The 13,707-nt window shown below is 66.7% G+C and overlaps 1 protein-coding gene across 8 annotated transcripts in view; it reads left to right on the forward strand.

The window, feature by feature from the left end:
* The window catches only part of MAP2K4 (mitogen-activated protein kinase kinase 4), a 50,290-nt gene extending 38,085 nt beyond the window's left edge, over window positions 1-12,205 (forward strand). For all 8 annotated transcript variants that reach the window (XM_029056879.2, XM_029056878.2, XM_029056877.2 and 5 more), the window contains 8 exons: window positions 3,782-3,901; window positions 4,249-4,368; window positions 5,773-5,824; window positions 8,132-8,259; window positions 9,723-9,800; window positions 10,599-10,747; window positions 11,860-11,905; window positions 12,021-12,205. In XM_029056879.2, coding sequence (XP_028912712.1) covers window positions 3,782-3,901; window positions 4,249-4,368; window positions 5,773-5,824; window positions 8,132-8,259; window positions 9,723-9,800; window positions 10,599-10,747; window positions 11,860-11,905; window positions 12,021-12,134 — 807 coding nt within the window. In that variant the 3' untranslated portion in view covers window positions 12,135-12,205. The remainder of the gene's footprint in view (window positions 1-3,781; window positions 3,902-4,248; window positions 4,369-5,772; window positions 5,825-8,131; window positions 8,260-9,722; window positions 9,801-10,598; window positions 10,748-11,859; window positions 11,906-12,020) is intronic.
* Window positions 12,206-13,707: the final 1,502 nt, after the last annotated feature.

A 13,707-nucleotide genomic window follows, 5' to 3' on the forward strand; every position in this document is an offset into this window, starting at 1 on the left:
CCTCCTGGATGATGATGATGACGATAATAACGATAACGATGGTATTGGCACCGTACCGACCCCCGGGGTGGATACAAGGTAATCGGATTGGACACGGTCCCTGTCCCACCTGGGGCTCCCGGTCTCGATCCCCATTTTCCGGGCGGGGGAACCGAGGCACGGAGAAGCGAAGTAATAAAATGATGGCACTTAAGCGCTTACTGCGTGCCCAACTCTGTTCTCAGCGCTGGGGTAGATAGAATCAGGTTGTCCCCCCGTGGGGCTCACGGTCTTAATCCCCATTTTACAGATAAGGTAACTGAGGCACAGAGAAGTGAAGCGGCTTGCCCGTGGCCACCCAGCAGACAGGTGGCGGAGCCGGGATTAGAACCGAGGTCCTTCTGACTCCCGGGCCCGGGCTCTTGCCACTAGGCCCCGCTGCTTCTTTCCGGAGCTGGCGGCTCCTCGGATCTACCCGCCCTGCTCTCCCGCTCCTGTCCGGGTTTTCTCCGTCCTACGCCGTCTCCCTCTCTCCGTATCCTTCCTCTCCCCTCGCTCCCGTCTCCCCTCCGTCGGCCCCACCCGGGCCGGCTGCCGCCCCCGCCCTCCCGCCGACCGGCCGGCCCCCCTTTCCAGCTCCACGACGATAACGCGGATGCGGTCCGAGAGTCCTGCACGCACCCCCCCCCCCCCCGGTCGACGTCTTTTACGCCGGGAGCCGACCGGCGCGAAGGGGCGGTTGGGCTCCGGAGGGCAGCCGTCCGTCAGGTGTTTGATGGTCTTTCGCTCCGAGCCTCCGCCCGGAGGACCACGGATCGCAGTTGGACTGGCGGAAAACCGCAGATCGCATTCCGGCGGGGCTTAAAGGAAGGAGGGATTCCGTGCCTGCCTCTGAGGGCCGATAGCCACAGGGAGACCAGAAGCGTGTTGGGCAAGATTATTTCGGTCTCTCCCGGGCACCGGGGGTGATGGTTTTTTGGGGGGGGGCCCGTGAGCCCGGCGTCGGGAAGAAAGTTCCGTCCGGGGAGGTGGTGGGACGGAAGGATTTCCGGCTCCTTCCCCCGCACCGTCTCAGCTGTCTACCGACGGTGGCCTTTTTGGTCGCCTCCGTCCTCCCCCGGATGCTACGAACGATCGTCGTTAAACGCCTGCTCCGTGCCGGGCACTGTGCTAAACTGGGGGTCGATTCGGCACAGAGTGGATAGGATCTCCCGGGCTGAGCCGGGGGGAGGACGGAATCGAATCCCCGTTTTACAGGCGAGGAAGCCGAGGTTCGGGGAGAAGGAGTGACTTCTTGCCCAAGGTCACGCGGCGGACAGATGGGGGAGCTGGGTTCAGGCCCCGGGTCACTCGCCGCCCGGGCTCTTTCCCCTGGGCCGCCCCGCTTCTCGAGGTGAGCCACGGTCCAGAGCGGGCTTTCGTTCATTCCTTCAGGCGTATTTTTTGAGCGCTTACTGTTTGCTAAGCGCTTGGGAGAGTACAGTAGAGGGAGAAAAAGAAGGAGTGTGGCATGAGTGGAAGAAGCCATCAGAGGGGGTCGAAGCGAAAGCTTCCCCCTAAAGAGTGGAGATCTGAGTGGGTTTAAAGGAAACGCGGCGTGGCCTAGAGGGTAGAGTACGGGCCTGGGAGTCAGCAGGACCCGGGTTCTAATGCCACTTGTCTGCTGCGTGACGTCGGACACGTCGCTTCACTTCTCTGGGCCTCAGTTGCCTCATCTTTAGGATGGGAATTAAGACAGTGAGCCCCGTGTGGGACATGGAGGCGGCCAAGCTGATTAGCTTGTATCTAACCCAGGTCTCCGTATGTGGCCCGGTACGTGATAAGCGCTTAACGGATAGTATCTGTGTAGATTTGTGTGCATATATAGACGCGCATATATAAAATAATATATAAAAATAGAATTATATGTATACTTCATCAATCTGCACTCAGTCCCACCCCCTAAGCAATTTGCTACTCACCGCACCTCGCCCAGATTCTTATTCAGTACAAGCTTCCAGATTCTTATCCCCGGCCGCGTCCCCTACACGTAATTGTTTTCACGTCGGTCTTCCCCGCGTCCACCGGGAAGCGGGAACGAGACGGGGCGACGCTCGTAAGTCAGGCGACGGTATTTCCCGAGGGCTCGCCGTCCGCAGAGCCCCGCGCCGAGTGCTCGGGAGAGTAGGACCGCGTCATCCGGGCCCGCGAGGAGTTTACAGTCTAGCGGGGGAGGCGGACGGTAAAATAATCACGGGTACGGGGGTGGAGGAATCTGGACGTTTGTGCGGGCGGGGTGAGTGTCAGATGGCTTTGGCAGGTGGAACTAACTGCAGAGGCGATGGGGAGGTGAGGGGTTAGCGGGGAGGGCTTTCCGGAGGAGATGTGATTTTCAAAGGCCCGCCGCGGGCGGGGATTTCTCTCTCTTTATGGCTGAATTGTACTTTCCAAGCGCTTAGTACAGTGCTGTGCACATAGTAAGCGTTCAGTCAGTACCGCTGATGATGAGGAGTGGCTTTTCCTCCAGCCATTGGAGAGGCGGCGTGGTCTAGTGGCGTGAACACAAGCCTGAGAGTCAGGAGGCCTGGGTTCGAGTCCTTGCCTGCCCGGGCGAGTCGTTTATCCTCTGCTTCCGACTCTACCTGCCCGCCCCGGGACCTTGGGCGACTCATTTATCCTCTGTTTCCTCGTCGCTGAGACGGGGATTAAAAAATGCCCGTTCTCCCTCCCTCCCCCTTTGACCGAGATCCTTACGTGGGACAGGGATCGTGCCCAATCCGATTATCCTACATCTACCCCAGGGCTCGGCATAGTGCTCGGCACAGAGTAGGCGCTTAAGACGTACCCCGGTTATCCTTAAGGCCGCTAAGGGTCGTGAAGGGCAGTGAATCTCAGCGGGCTCATCCCCTCCCGCTCCAGGCGGGGAGATGGTTGACCCGTCTCCGGCCCCAACGCCGGGAGTTAGGGTCGGAGCGGATCCGCGGCCCGGGCCCGGCTTCGTTTCCTGCGATGCCGATATTTGAAGCCTCCTTTTAGGGTGCTGCGCTCGGCCTTAATGCTAGATCCTCTCCCCGGCCGCTCAGTCGGTGGTATTTATTGAGCGTCGCCTCTGTGCAGAGCGTCGGACCGAGAGAAGCCCGGTCCCCCGGGCGCAGAAGAAATTCAGCCGAGTTGGGGCAGGAAGAGACCCCGTCCCCTCTGAGGCCTTATCACTCCTCGCCTTGAAGCCTTTGGGCTTCCTTCTCCTCCCCTTCGTCGCCCCTCTGTCTACTTCGAAAAGAAATTTCAGGAACTGGGGTCGGGTCGGGGTGGAGGGGCGGGGCCGTCAGACCGTAAGCCCCTTGTGGGTAGGGATCGCGTCTCCCGCCTCCGACGCGCCGTGCGCTTCCCGGCGTTCAGTGCCGTGCACGCTGCGGGGGCTCAGTAAACCCAGCGGATTGACGGGTCGGCCGGGCGGTTCTTCCGAACGGGAGCGAGGAAGCCTCCGAGGGGTTGGGCACCCTCACGGAGGGGTCCTCCTCTTCAGTACCAGTAATGTCGGTATCTGTTTAGCGCTGACTCTGTGCCAAGCACCGTCCTAGGCGCTGGGGTGGATACAAGGTGACGGGGTCGTCCCACTCGGGGCTCACCGTCTTCACCCCCGTTTTACAGATGAGGTCACTGAGGCCCGGTGACCTCCGAGCCCTCCCGGTCGAGAGCAGGGGGACGGGGGAGGGAGGAACGGAGACCCGAGCCTTCCGGGGCACCCGCCGGCCTCGAGGCCCACGCCGCGGGGGCGGCCCCACCTCCCCACCCCCTTTCCGTCCCCTCTCTGCCGTTTCAGAGAATCCGATCGACCGTGGACGAGAAAGAACAGAAGCAGCTTCTCATGGACCTGGACGTCGTGATGCGGAGTAGCGACTGCCCGTACATCGTGCAGTTTTACGGAGCGCTCTTCAGAGAGGTAGGGCGGGCCAGGCCGCCGGGGAGCGGGCGCCGCCGGGGAGCGGCATGAAAACGTAACGCCGCGACGTACCGGGGAGGGGCGTCCCCGCTTCCTTTCGCCTCAGAGCAGCCGCCTTGGAGCTCCCTCACTCTGGGGCTGTGAGATGATGACGGCGACGGTATCTGTTAAGCGCCTGCTACGTGCCGAGCACCGTTCCGAACGCCGGGGGAGGGACGGGTCGATCGGGTCGGCCCCGGTCGTTCATCCGTTGGGTCGTGTCTATCGAGCGCTTACCGTACGCCCTCGGGGAACGCTTCCGATGTCCGGCGCTTAACCCCCCCCCCCCCCCTTCTGTTCTCTCTCAGGGTGACTGTTGGATCTGTATGGAGCTCATGTCTACCTCGTTCGATAAGTTTTACAAATATGTATATAGTGTATTAGACGACGTTATTCCGGAAGAAATCTTAGGCAAGATCACTTTAGCTGTAAGTAGCCCGACTCTCCTCGCCGTTCGGAAATGGCCGTTGGCGAACTTCGGAGGCCCGGGGGGGGGGAGGGTCGGAGCCGAGGACGCCCCGCTCCGGGTCTCGGGCGCCCCTCCGTTAGACCCCGGGCCACGCCGCTTCGTCTCCCGACCCCTCGGCGGCGTGGCTCAGTGGAAAGAGCCCGAGCTTGGGAGTCGGAGGTCATGGGTTCGGATCCCGGCTCCGCCACTCGTCAGCTGTGTGACCGCGGGCGAGTCGCTTAACTTCTCTGGGCCTAAGTTCCCTCATCTGTAAAATGGGGGATTAACTGTGAGCCTCACGTGGGACAACTCGATCACCCTGTATCTACCTCAGCGCTCAGAACAGTGCTCTGCACGTAGTGAGCGCTTAACAGATACCAGCATTATTATTCCTACCGCTAGGCCACACTGCTCTCCCCCGATGGTTCTGCACTCCCTTTACCCTCCTTCTCCGAGCCTCGGCTCCCTCATCGGCAGACCGGGGATTTAGACCGCGAGCCTCACGCGGGACGGGGACCGTGTCCAACCCGCTTAGCTCGTATCTACCCCGGCGCGTAGGACGGCGCCTGGCACGTAATAGGCGCTTGACGGTTAAAAAAAAAACAAAACCAAAACCCCAACCCGCCTCATAATTCACCGCGTTCGGGGACATTCGCGGCCCACTCCCGTTTCAGCCGACACCCCGTCGCCCCAAATCCGGAGGTGTTGTCGCAAGAACACCCTCCGGTCCCGCCGTCGCATTCTAGTCAGAGCGCCTGGCGAGAAACACGCTTTCTCCTAGTCACGGTCCCAATAGCGACGATCGCGGTATCTCGTCAGTACTTGCTGGGTGTCGAGGACTGTGCTGAGCGCCGGGGGAGATACCGGCTCATCAGCTCCCACGAGCTGGGGCTCGTGGTCTAAGTTGGAGGGAGAACAGGGATTGGGTTCCCATCCTGCGGATGAGCAGAGCGAGGTGCCGGGAAGTGGAAGCGACTCGCCCCAGGTCACACACGGCGGGGGAAGCGGCGGAGCCGGGACCAGAACCCAGGTCCTCGGACTCCCAGGCCTGGGCTCTTTCCACTAGGGAGAGGGAGGAAGGGAGGGGGAGAGAGGGAGGAAGAGGGAGAGTCTCTTCCATTCATTCCCCGCCCGACTGGGTCGTGTCCGTTGAGCCCTTACTGCGTGCGGAGCACTGTACTAAGCGTTTGGAAGAGTACAGTGCGGTAAACGGGTTCCCTCCCCGCGCCGGTCGACGCTAGGTCGACGGCGAGCCGCGGAGATCACGGAGTGTCGCACCGGCCTCGTTCCGAGTCACCTCCGCGGAAGCTGTTGTCCGGAGGTGCCGGCGAGGGCGTTTCTGCCGGGCGGGCTTTCACCCCTCCGATTTCCGTTTCTCTCCTAGACTGTGAAAGCACTAAACCACTTAAAAGAAAACTTGAAAATCATTCACCGAGGTAAGGGCCGGTGGGCCGCCGGGGGTGGACCCGGCGGGGCGGAGGGGCGGGCCGGGCGCGCGCCGCGGAGGGTCGGTCAGTCCGTCGGCCGGCGGCGCTCGGTGAGCGTCTCCTCTGGGCCGTCTCACCTCCGGCTGTTCGACCGCGTCCTCCTCCCCGTGGCCTGGGAGTCGGCCCCCGCCGCCCCCGGCGTAGAAGAATAATAATAACGGTATCAATAGACGTGGTGTCCGTTAAACGCTCAGTGTGGGCCGGGGCGGACGCGAGGAAATGGGGTCGGACACGGTCCCCGTCCCGCCCGGGGCTCCCGGTCTTAGAGGAGGCGACTGAGGCACAGAGACGTGCGGTGGCTTGCCCGAGGCCACTCAGCGGAGAGAGGTGGCGGAGCCGGGATTAGAACTCACGTCCTTCCGACGCGATTTGATTTGATCGAGAAGCGCCGCGGCTCGGCGGAAAGAGCTCGGGAGTCGGAGGTCGTGGGTTCTAATCCCGGCTCCGCCGCTTGTCAGCCGGGCGACTCGGGGCGGGTCACTTCTCTGGGCCTCAGTGACCTCCTCTGGCAAATGGGGGCGTCAGACTGTGAGCCTCACGTGGGACGGTCCGACGACCGCGCATCTCCCCCCAGCGCTTGGAGCAGGGCTCGGCACATAGTGAGCGCTTAACGAACACCCTCGGCGGCGGCCCAGGCCGGCGCCCCACCCGCTACGCCGTTCGTATACGAGAGACCACCCCGCTCCCCACCTTCGGAGCCGTACTGAGATCCCATCTCCTCCAGGAGGCCCTCCCCGACATCTCCCCTCCTCCCCCTCCCTTCTGCGTCACCGGCGCGCTGGAGTCCGTCCCCTTTAGGCGTTCGATATCCGCCCCCGACTCGGCCCGACGGCGCGTTCGTCCGGATCCGTACGTCACTGTCCGTCTGCCCCGTCTAGGCTGTAAACCTTCCGGGGGCTGGGAATCCGCCCGCCTACCCTGTCGAACGGTACTCTCCTAAGGGCTCGATCTGATGCTCGGCACACGTTAAGCGCTCGGTAAATACCGTCCGTGGATGGTGCGGGGCGGTCACGTCGAGAGAATAAGAAGAATTGCGGTACTCGTTAAGCGCTTATTGCGTTCCGGGCGCCGTACTGAGCGCTGGGGTTGGGGGGTGGGGGGATACGGGCAGACCGCGTTGGACAGAGCAGACGCTCGTGTGCTATTCAACACGGTATTCACCGAGCGCCCCACCGAGTACTTGGGAGAGGCCAATCCAATAGAATCAGCAGGCACGTTCCGTCGGATAGTCGACCGTACTCCTTCCCGTGTGCAGAACGCTGTGGTAAGCGCTTGGGAGAGTACGATACGGCAACATTGCAGGCGCGTTTCCCGCCCACGCCGAGCTTACGGTCCAGAGGGGGAGGCGGACGTTAATATCGACAAATAAATGACGGATCTGGACGGGGAGAATAGAGGGAGCGGATCAGGGTGACCCAGAAGGGAGCGGGAGAAGAGGAAAAGTGGGGCTCAGTCAGGGAAGGCCTCTCGGAGGAGGTGGGCCTCCAGTAAGACTCCGAAAGGGGGGAGGGCGACGGTCGGAGGCGAGGAGGAAGAGGGCGAGAGGTCGGCGGCGAGATGCGTCCATTGGGTCACCTCTCCTCGAAGCCAACCTCTGTGTCCCTCGAGCTAGGGCGGCGCTTCACCTCGCTCACCCTGACCCCGTTCTCATCCTCCCCCACCATCTGACCCTTCCCGCTTCTTCCCTCGGTCCCCCCTCCCCCGGGAGCCGGAACCCCTTTCCCGCCCCTCCGCCGTACTGACTCGGAATACGGAGAAATGGCCGCCCCGGTCATCCAGGAGCGGGGGAGGTGCCAGGGAGTCCGTCACTCCGGGCGGCTCCGGGCTCGGGGTGAACCGGAGGGGAACGTACCGAGGCCCGAGTCCATCCGTGGCCGTGTCCCCTCCCCCGGGGACAGGGGAACCGAGGAACCGTGACGGAGAGCTCGGCGATGCGGGAGAACGGACCGGGCCTCCGGAGCCCGAGGGACTCGCCTCCGTGGGGGCTTGGCAGGGCCCGGAGACGTTCGGAGAAAACGAGCGGGTCCCCTTTCGGAACCGGACAAGCGCGATAACGGCGGGGGCCTTGTGCGGCCGGGGGGGGGCGGGGGACCGGGGCGCGTTTCCGGTCCCGGTCGTCCGCGTCGCGGCTCCGAGCGTGCAGACGCCTTGCCTCCCGGGGGCTCCGTAGGGAACGGGTTTCCGGCCTCGGTCTTCCCGACGGTTCCCGGGTGGTTTCCCGCGGCTCGGGCGGCGACCCGCGTCTGTGTCTTGCAGACATCAAACCTTCCAATATTCTCCTGGATCGGAACGGGAATATAAAGCTCTGCGATTTCGGCATCAGCGGTCAGCTGGTCGACTCCATCGCCAAGACGAGAGATGCCGGGTGTCGGCCGTACATGGCGGTGAGCGGCACCCGGGCCCGCCCCGTCCCCTCCGTCCGTCCTCCCCGCGGCGGGGATGGCCGCGCCGGGTCCGGGGGCGCGCTGGGGGGCGAGGTCCGGACCGGACGGCGGTTTCCGGCGAGAGGCCGGGTTCCGGGTTTTTCCGGGTATTTTCCCGGTTCCCGGTGAGCGGGGGCTCCGGTCCCCAAATCACCGTTCCCGTTCCCAGAAAGCTCCTGGGAGCCGGGGAGGGTTGGCCACGGTGGCGGTTCGGGGGCGACTTTGAGGTGGTGGCCCCGGGCCGTCGGAGGGGACGATTTGAGGTTGGGCGGCGGGGGGAGGCCGGGGGGTGGGTGGTCGGGGTGACTGTGGAATGACCGCGCGGGTCGGTTTCGGCCCGCAGCTCCACTGGAGGAGGATATAGGGGCGCCCCTCGATCCGCTGGAACTCACGCCGCCGGAAACCCAGATCCCCCGGCCCCCAGACGAGGCCCCGTTGTGGGCACCGGGCGTCCTCCGGGACGCTGGCCCCAGGGACCGTGGCCTCGTCGCCCTCCCCACCCCCCCCGCCCCCCCCGTCCCAAGCAAGCGGGGAGGGGGCCGGGGAAAGGCTTAGAGCGGGACCTTGGCCGGGGTGGGTCACTGGAGTTGGATCTGGAGGGAGGGGGGCTCGGGTCGGGGCAGAGGAGCCGGGGCGGTCACGTAACTTCCCCGTGCCTCAGTGACCTCATCTGTAAAAACGGGGATTAAAAACCGTGAACCCCACGTGGGCCGATCTGATTACCCTATATCCCCCCCGGCGCTTAGAACGGTGCCGGGCACGTATTTATCATTTATTCATTATTACCGTTTATCATCATCATCATTAAGAGGTGTAGAACCCGCAGGCCCAGAGTCTCTGTAAAGATGGTCTCCGGGCAGAACTTTATACTACACGCTGGGGGAGAATGCACAGAGTCAGCACTTAATCCTCTCACTGTTATTGCAGCCCGATGTAGCGGTCAGAGCTCGGGCCTGCGAATCGGAATGACGACGACGACGACGACGACATCGGTGTCTGTTAAGGGCTTACTTACTGTGTGCCAGGCGCTGTTCTAAGCGCTGGGGGAGATACGGGGTAAAAAGGTCGTCCCGGGCTCACAGTCTTCATCCCCATTCGACCGACGAGGTCACCGAGGCCCAGAGGAGGGAAGCGACTTTCCCGGGGTCAGGTGGCGGGGGCGGGATTAGAACCCACGACCTCCGACTCCCCGGCCCGGGTTCCGGCCACCGAGCCCCGCCGCGTCGCCGGCTCCGCCGCCTGTCCGCCGTGTGACCTCGCTTCTCTGGGCCTCGGTCCCCTCTTCCGGAAACGGGGATCGTGAGCCCGCCGGGGGCCGGGGGCCGCGTCCGACCCCGGTGGCGCGTACGCGCCCCGGCGTCGGGCCCGGCGCCCGGCCCGCAGTGAGCGCCGAACGGACGCCGTAATCACTGTCGTCCTTCCAGCCGGAGCGGATAGACCCGAGCGCGTCGCGGCAAGGATACGACGTCCGTTCCGACGTGTGGAGCCTGGGCATCACGCTGGTACGTGCCCCGGGCTCCGGTCGCTCGCCAGATGCCCTGCCGGACCGGCTGCTTGGTCTCCCCCTTCTCCCTAAGGGCCGGGATGGGGGCGGGGATCGAAGCAGCGTGGCTCAGCGGAAAGAGCCCGGGCTCGGGAGGTCACGCTTCCCCGCGCCTCAGTCACCTCATCTGCAACACGGGGACGAGGCCCGCCGGCGCCCCCGTATCTCCCCCGGCGCTGCGAACGGTGCCTGGCCCCTAGTAAGCGCTTAACGCACCGTCGTGATGACGACGAGAGGCGGGGGACCGCCCCGTCGGTCCGTTCGTTCCGTCGTGTCCGTCGAGCGCTTCCCGCGTGCGGAGCCGCTGCACGTGGCGCTCGGGAACGTACGACACGACGATAAGCGGTGACGTTCCCCGCCCACGGTGACCTTACGGTCTGGAGGTGGGGGAGACGGACGGCCCTCCGGATGAAGCGACAGATATACCAGAGAGAGAGAGATACGGATTGGGGCCCGCCCCCCCCCCCCCCCCCCCCCCCCCGCCCTCCGGCCGCGCTCCCGGCGGCCTCCTCCCGGCCCGGAACGTGGTCCCGGGACCCGAGCGGGCCGTGGGGGCCGGGAGGCCCTTGCCTCGAGGCGGTCGCCCCCACCCTCCGGTCCCCCCGTCCGGCTCCCGGGCCTCCCCAGGGAGGTGGCCCTTCCCGCCGGGAGCGGGAGCGGCGTCTCCTCTCGGGGCGGGTTTCGCCGGCCCGGGGTCCCGCCGGGAGGGCGGGCGGGCGGCCGGGCCCACGCGTGCCCCTCCGCCGTCTCTCCTCAGTACGAGCTGGCCACGGGCCGATTCCCCTACCCGAAGTGGAACAGCGTCTTCGACCAGCTGACGCAGGTGGTGAAGGGAGAGCCCCCCCAGCTGAGCAACTCGGAAGAGCGGGAGTTCTCTCCCAGTTTCATCAACTTCGTCAACCTGTGGTGAGTCCCGGACGCCACGGGGGGGGGAGGGGGCCGGAGACCGGGGACGGGGCGCCCCCCCCACCTCGCCCCGCCTCGTGGGCGTGTCGCGGAGGGGGACGCGCTTCGGCAAAATCAAAGCCCGCCGCGGTTTGGGAGGAGGAGGACGACGGCCGGAGAGGAGCGGCGACGAGGACGGCGGTGTCCGTTGAGCGCTCGCCACCCCGTCGGGCGCCGAAGCGGCGGCGGGAGGCGCAGGCGCCCTGTGCTAGGAGCCCGGGGCCGGGCGGCGGCCGACGCGCCATCGCTTCCTCGCGTCACGGGCGCCTCTCCGGCCCCCGGGGACCCCGCGGCGGGGAACGGACCCCGGCGGGCAGCCGGGACCGACGGGGCGCTGGGTCGCGGAGGACCCCCCCCCCCCCCCCCGGCCGCGGCCCCGTCGCCTCGGTGGCCGGCGGGCCCGGGGTGAGCCCGTTCCCCGCTCGGAGGACGGGGCCGCCCGGGGGGCCGCCGTCCCCCCGAGGGCGGGGCGGGCCTGAGAGAGGGGCGGCCGCGAGGCCGGCGACCTACGCGTGCTCTCGCACGTGCTCGGCGGGGACCGGGGCCGCCCTCTTGGGTTTCCCCGCGCGGGTCGGGACCTTGGCGAGAGATGGGCTACCCACTTCCCGTCCCCTCCCGCTCTAGGAGGTCCGGGGGCGGTTCCGGCCGTCATCCGGCCCGCCCGCCCCCGATCGCGTTCCCTTCGGGGGGGGGGCGGCTCCGGGCGCCGGGAGTAGGAGGGAGGCCGCGGCCTCCTGGCACGGCTTTCCGTCCCGGCACCGGAGGCGACCGGGCGTCCCGTCTGGCCGCCGGCGGGGAAGGGGTGGCCCGCCTCCTCCGAGGGTCCCGTCCCGACTCCCGCTCTACAGCGAGAGCCCGGGCCTGGGGGTCTAATCGCGGCTCGGCCACTTGGCGGCCGGATGACCCCGGGCGGGCCGCCTCGCCTCTCCGCGCCCCTCCGTCCGCCTCCTCTGTGAGGTGGGGACGAACCCCGTGGGACGGCCTGACGACCCGGTGTCTATCCTAGCGCTCCGAGCGGCGCTCGGCGAACGGTAGGAGCCGGACGGACGCCGTGGTTATTCTTCTTATTTCAGCCTTACCAAGGACGAATCCAAAAGGCCGAAATATAAAGAGCTTCTGGTGAGTACGGGCCGTTCGGGGAGGGAGCGGAGATGCGTCGGGCCGGCTCCCCGTCCCCGGGCGGGGGGCCGGGGGAAGGCGGCCACGGCCCCTGACGCCCCGCTCGGCCCCGCAGAGACACACCTTCATCCTGATGTACGAGGAGCGGGCGGTGGAGGTGGCCGGCTACGTCTGCAAGATCCTGGACCGGATGCCGGCCTCGCCCGGCTCGCCCATGTTCGCGGACTGACGTCGCCGCCGTCCCCTCCCCCCGTCGCGCGACACTCGCGCGCACGCGCACGCATCGTACCCCTCCCTCCCGCCCCCTCCCCGAGCCCCCGCCGCCCGCCGGGGGAGTCGGGTCCCGCCCCATCCGTGTCCCCCCGCCCCCCGGAGAGCGCGACCCCCCCCCCCGCGGTGTCCGTGCCGGTCCCGAGACCTCCCGTCCCCGTCTCCCGTCGGCTCCCTCGTGAACCGCGGGCGTAAGTGCGGACGGACCGTCCGTGACGGGACGCGGCCCCGCGGGTCCGTCTCTCGACCCCGGGCCCGCCGGGGCGTCTCCCCGGGGCACGGGCTCCTCCCCCGGGGGACGCCCCCGCCCCGGGAGGCCCGGGGAGGATGGAGCGTTTTCTTCACAAAGTGCAATAGGGTGGCCGGCGGAAGGGTGAGGAGGGCGGGCGGATCGTCTTCTCTACCAAAAACGGCGCCGCGGCGAGAGGCCGCGGGGAGCGCCTTCGGAGCCGGGACGGGGCGCGCCTCCCCCCGTCTCTCTCCCCCCGGCCCCTCCATCTCGGGGAGCCCGGCTGGCGGGAGGCAGGGCGACGGGCCGTCCGGAAGACCCTCCCCCGCCCCCCCCCCCCCCCCCCGCCCGGACCCCGGGGCGGGGAAGTGAACGTACGGGCGCCCGTCGCCCGTCGCCCGGGTTTTTAATCCCACCGGGCCTCGCGCCCTTCCCGTCCCCGGCTCTGCCCGGCGGCCCCCCTTCGGCGGGAGCGGCCCCGTCCCCCGGGAGGGGAGGAGCGGAGGAGGAGGGGGCCGGCGGGGCTCCGCGCCGGGGGGCCCGAGCTCGGGGCCGACCGGGGCGAGCTTCCTTCCGACGGCCCGAGACGGAACGTCCGCCCCCTCGTCCCGCCGGCCCCCGCTTCCTCCCCTGCCTGGCCGTGGCTGCCCCGGAGAGTGAGTACGTGTGACACCCCCCCCCCCCCCCCCCCCCCGGGCTCTGTTCGATGCCTTTCTTCGTGTAGAAACGACTCGGTCCCCGGCTCTGCCCCCGGCCTCTTGCGGCGCGGGGTGCCCCGGGTCTGGGATCTGGCAGGGTGGTGGGATCGGGGGCCCCGCCGGGAGCGCCGGACCTCGGGGTCCCGCCCGGGGCCCCGGGGGGCCGAGGAGAGCGGTGACGTCCGTGAACGCCGAGCCCCCAGCTCGGCCGTCGGCGGGCGCCCGGCCCGGGCCCCGGGAGAGACGGACCCGCCGCCGGAACGGGACCCCCTCCGCCCCCCCCCCCACTCTCCGGTCGGGACACGGTTCCCCGCCCGGGGCCCCGGGGAAGGGTTTTAAAAACGGACCGGGGGGACCCGGTCCGGTCCCTCCCCCCCACCCGGGTCGGAGGGGTCTCGGCGGTGGACGGGCCCGGGCCGCCGGCGGGGAGGACCGGGTGAGGAGGCCGTTTATTAGCATATTAATCACAGATTATTATAAACTATTAAGGGCAAGGAGTTTATTACAGTGTATCTATCGACAAATAAAAGGTGTGTAGTGTTCACAGACTGTGAAGATAGCGTAAGAACTCTGCATTGTGAACTCTGATTATTTTTTTTTCTCTT

The sequence above is a fragment of the Ornithorhynchus anatinus genome, unplaced genomic scaffold, assembly GCF_004115215.2.
Source record: "Ornithorhynchus anatinus isolate Pmale09 unplaced genomic scaffold, mOrnAna1.pri.v4 scaffold_264_arrow_ctg1, whole genome shotgun sequence".
In the NCBI taxonomy this organism is placed as follows: Eukaryota; Metazoa; Chordata; class Mammalia; order Monotremata; family Ornithorhynchidae; genus Ornithorhynchus; species Ornithorhynchus anatinus.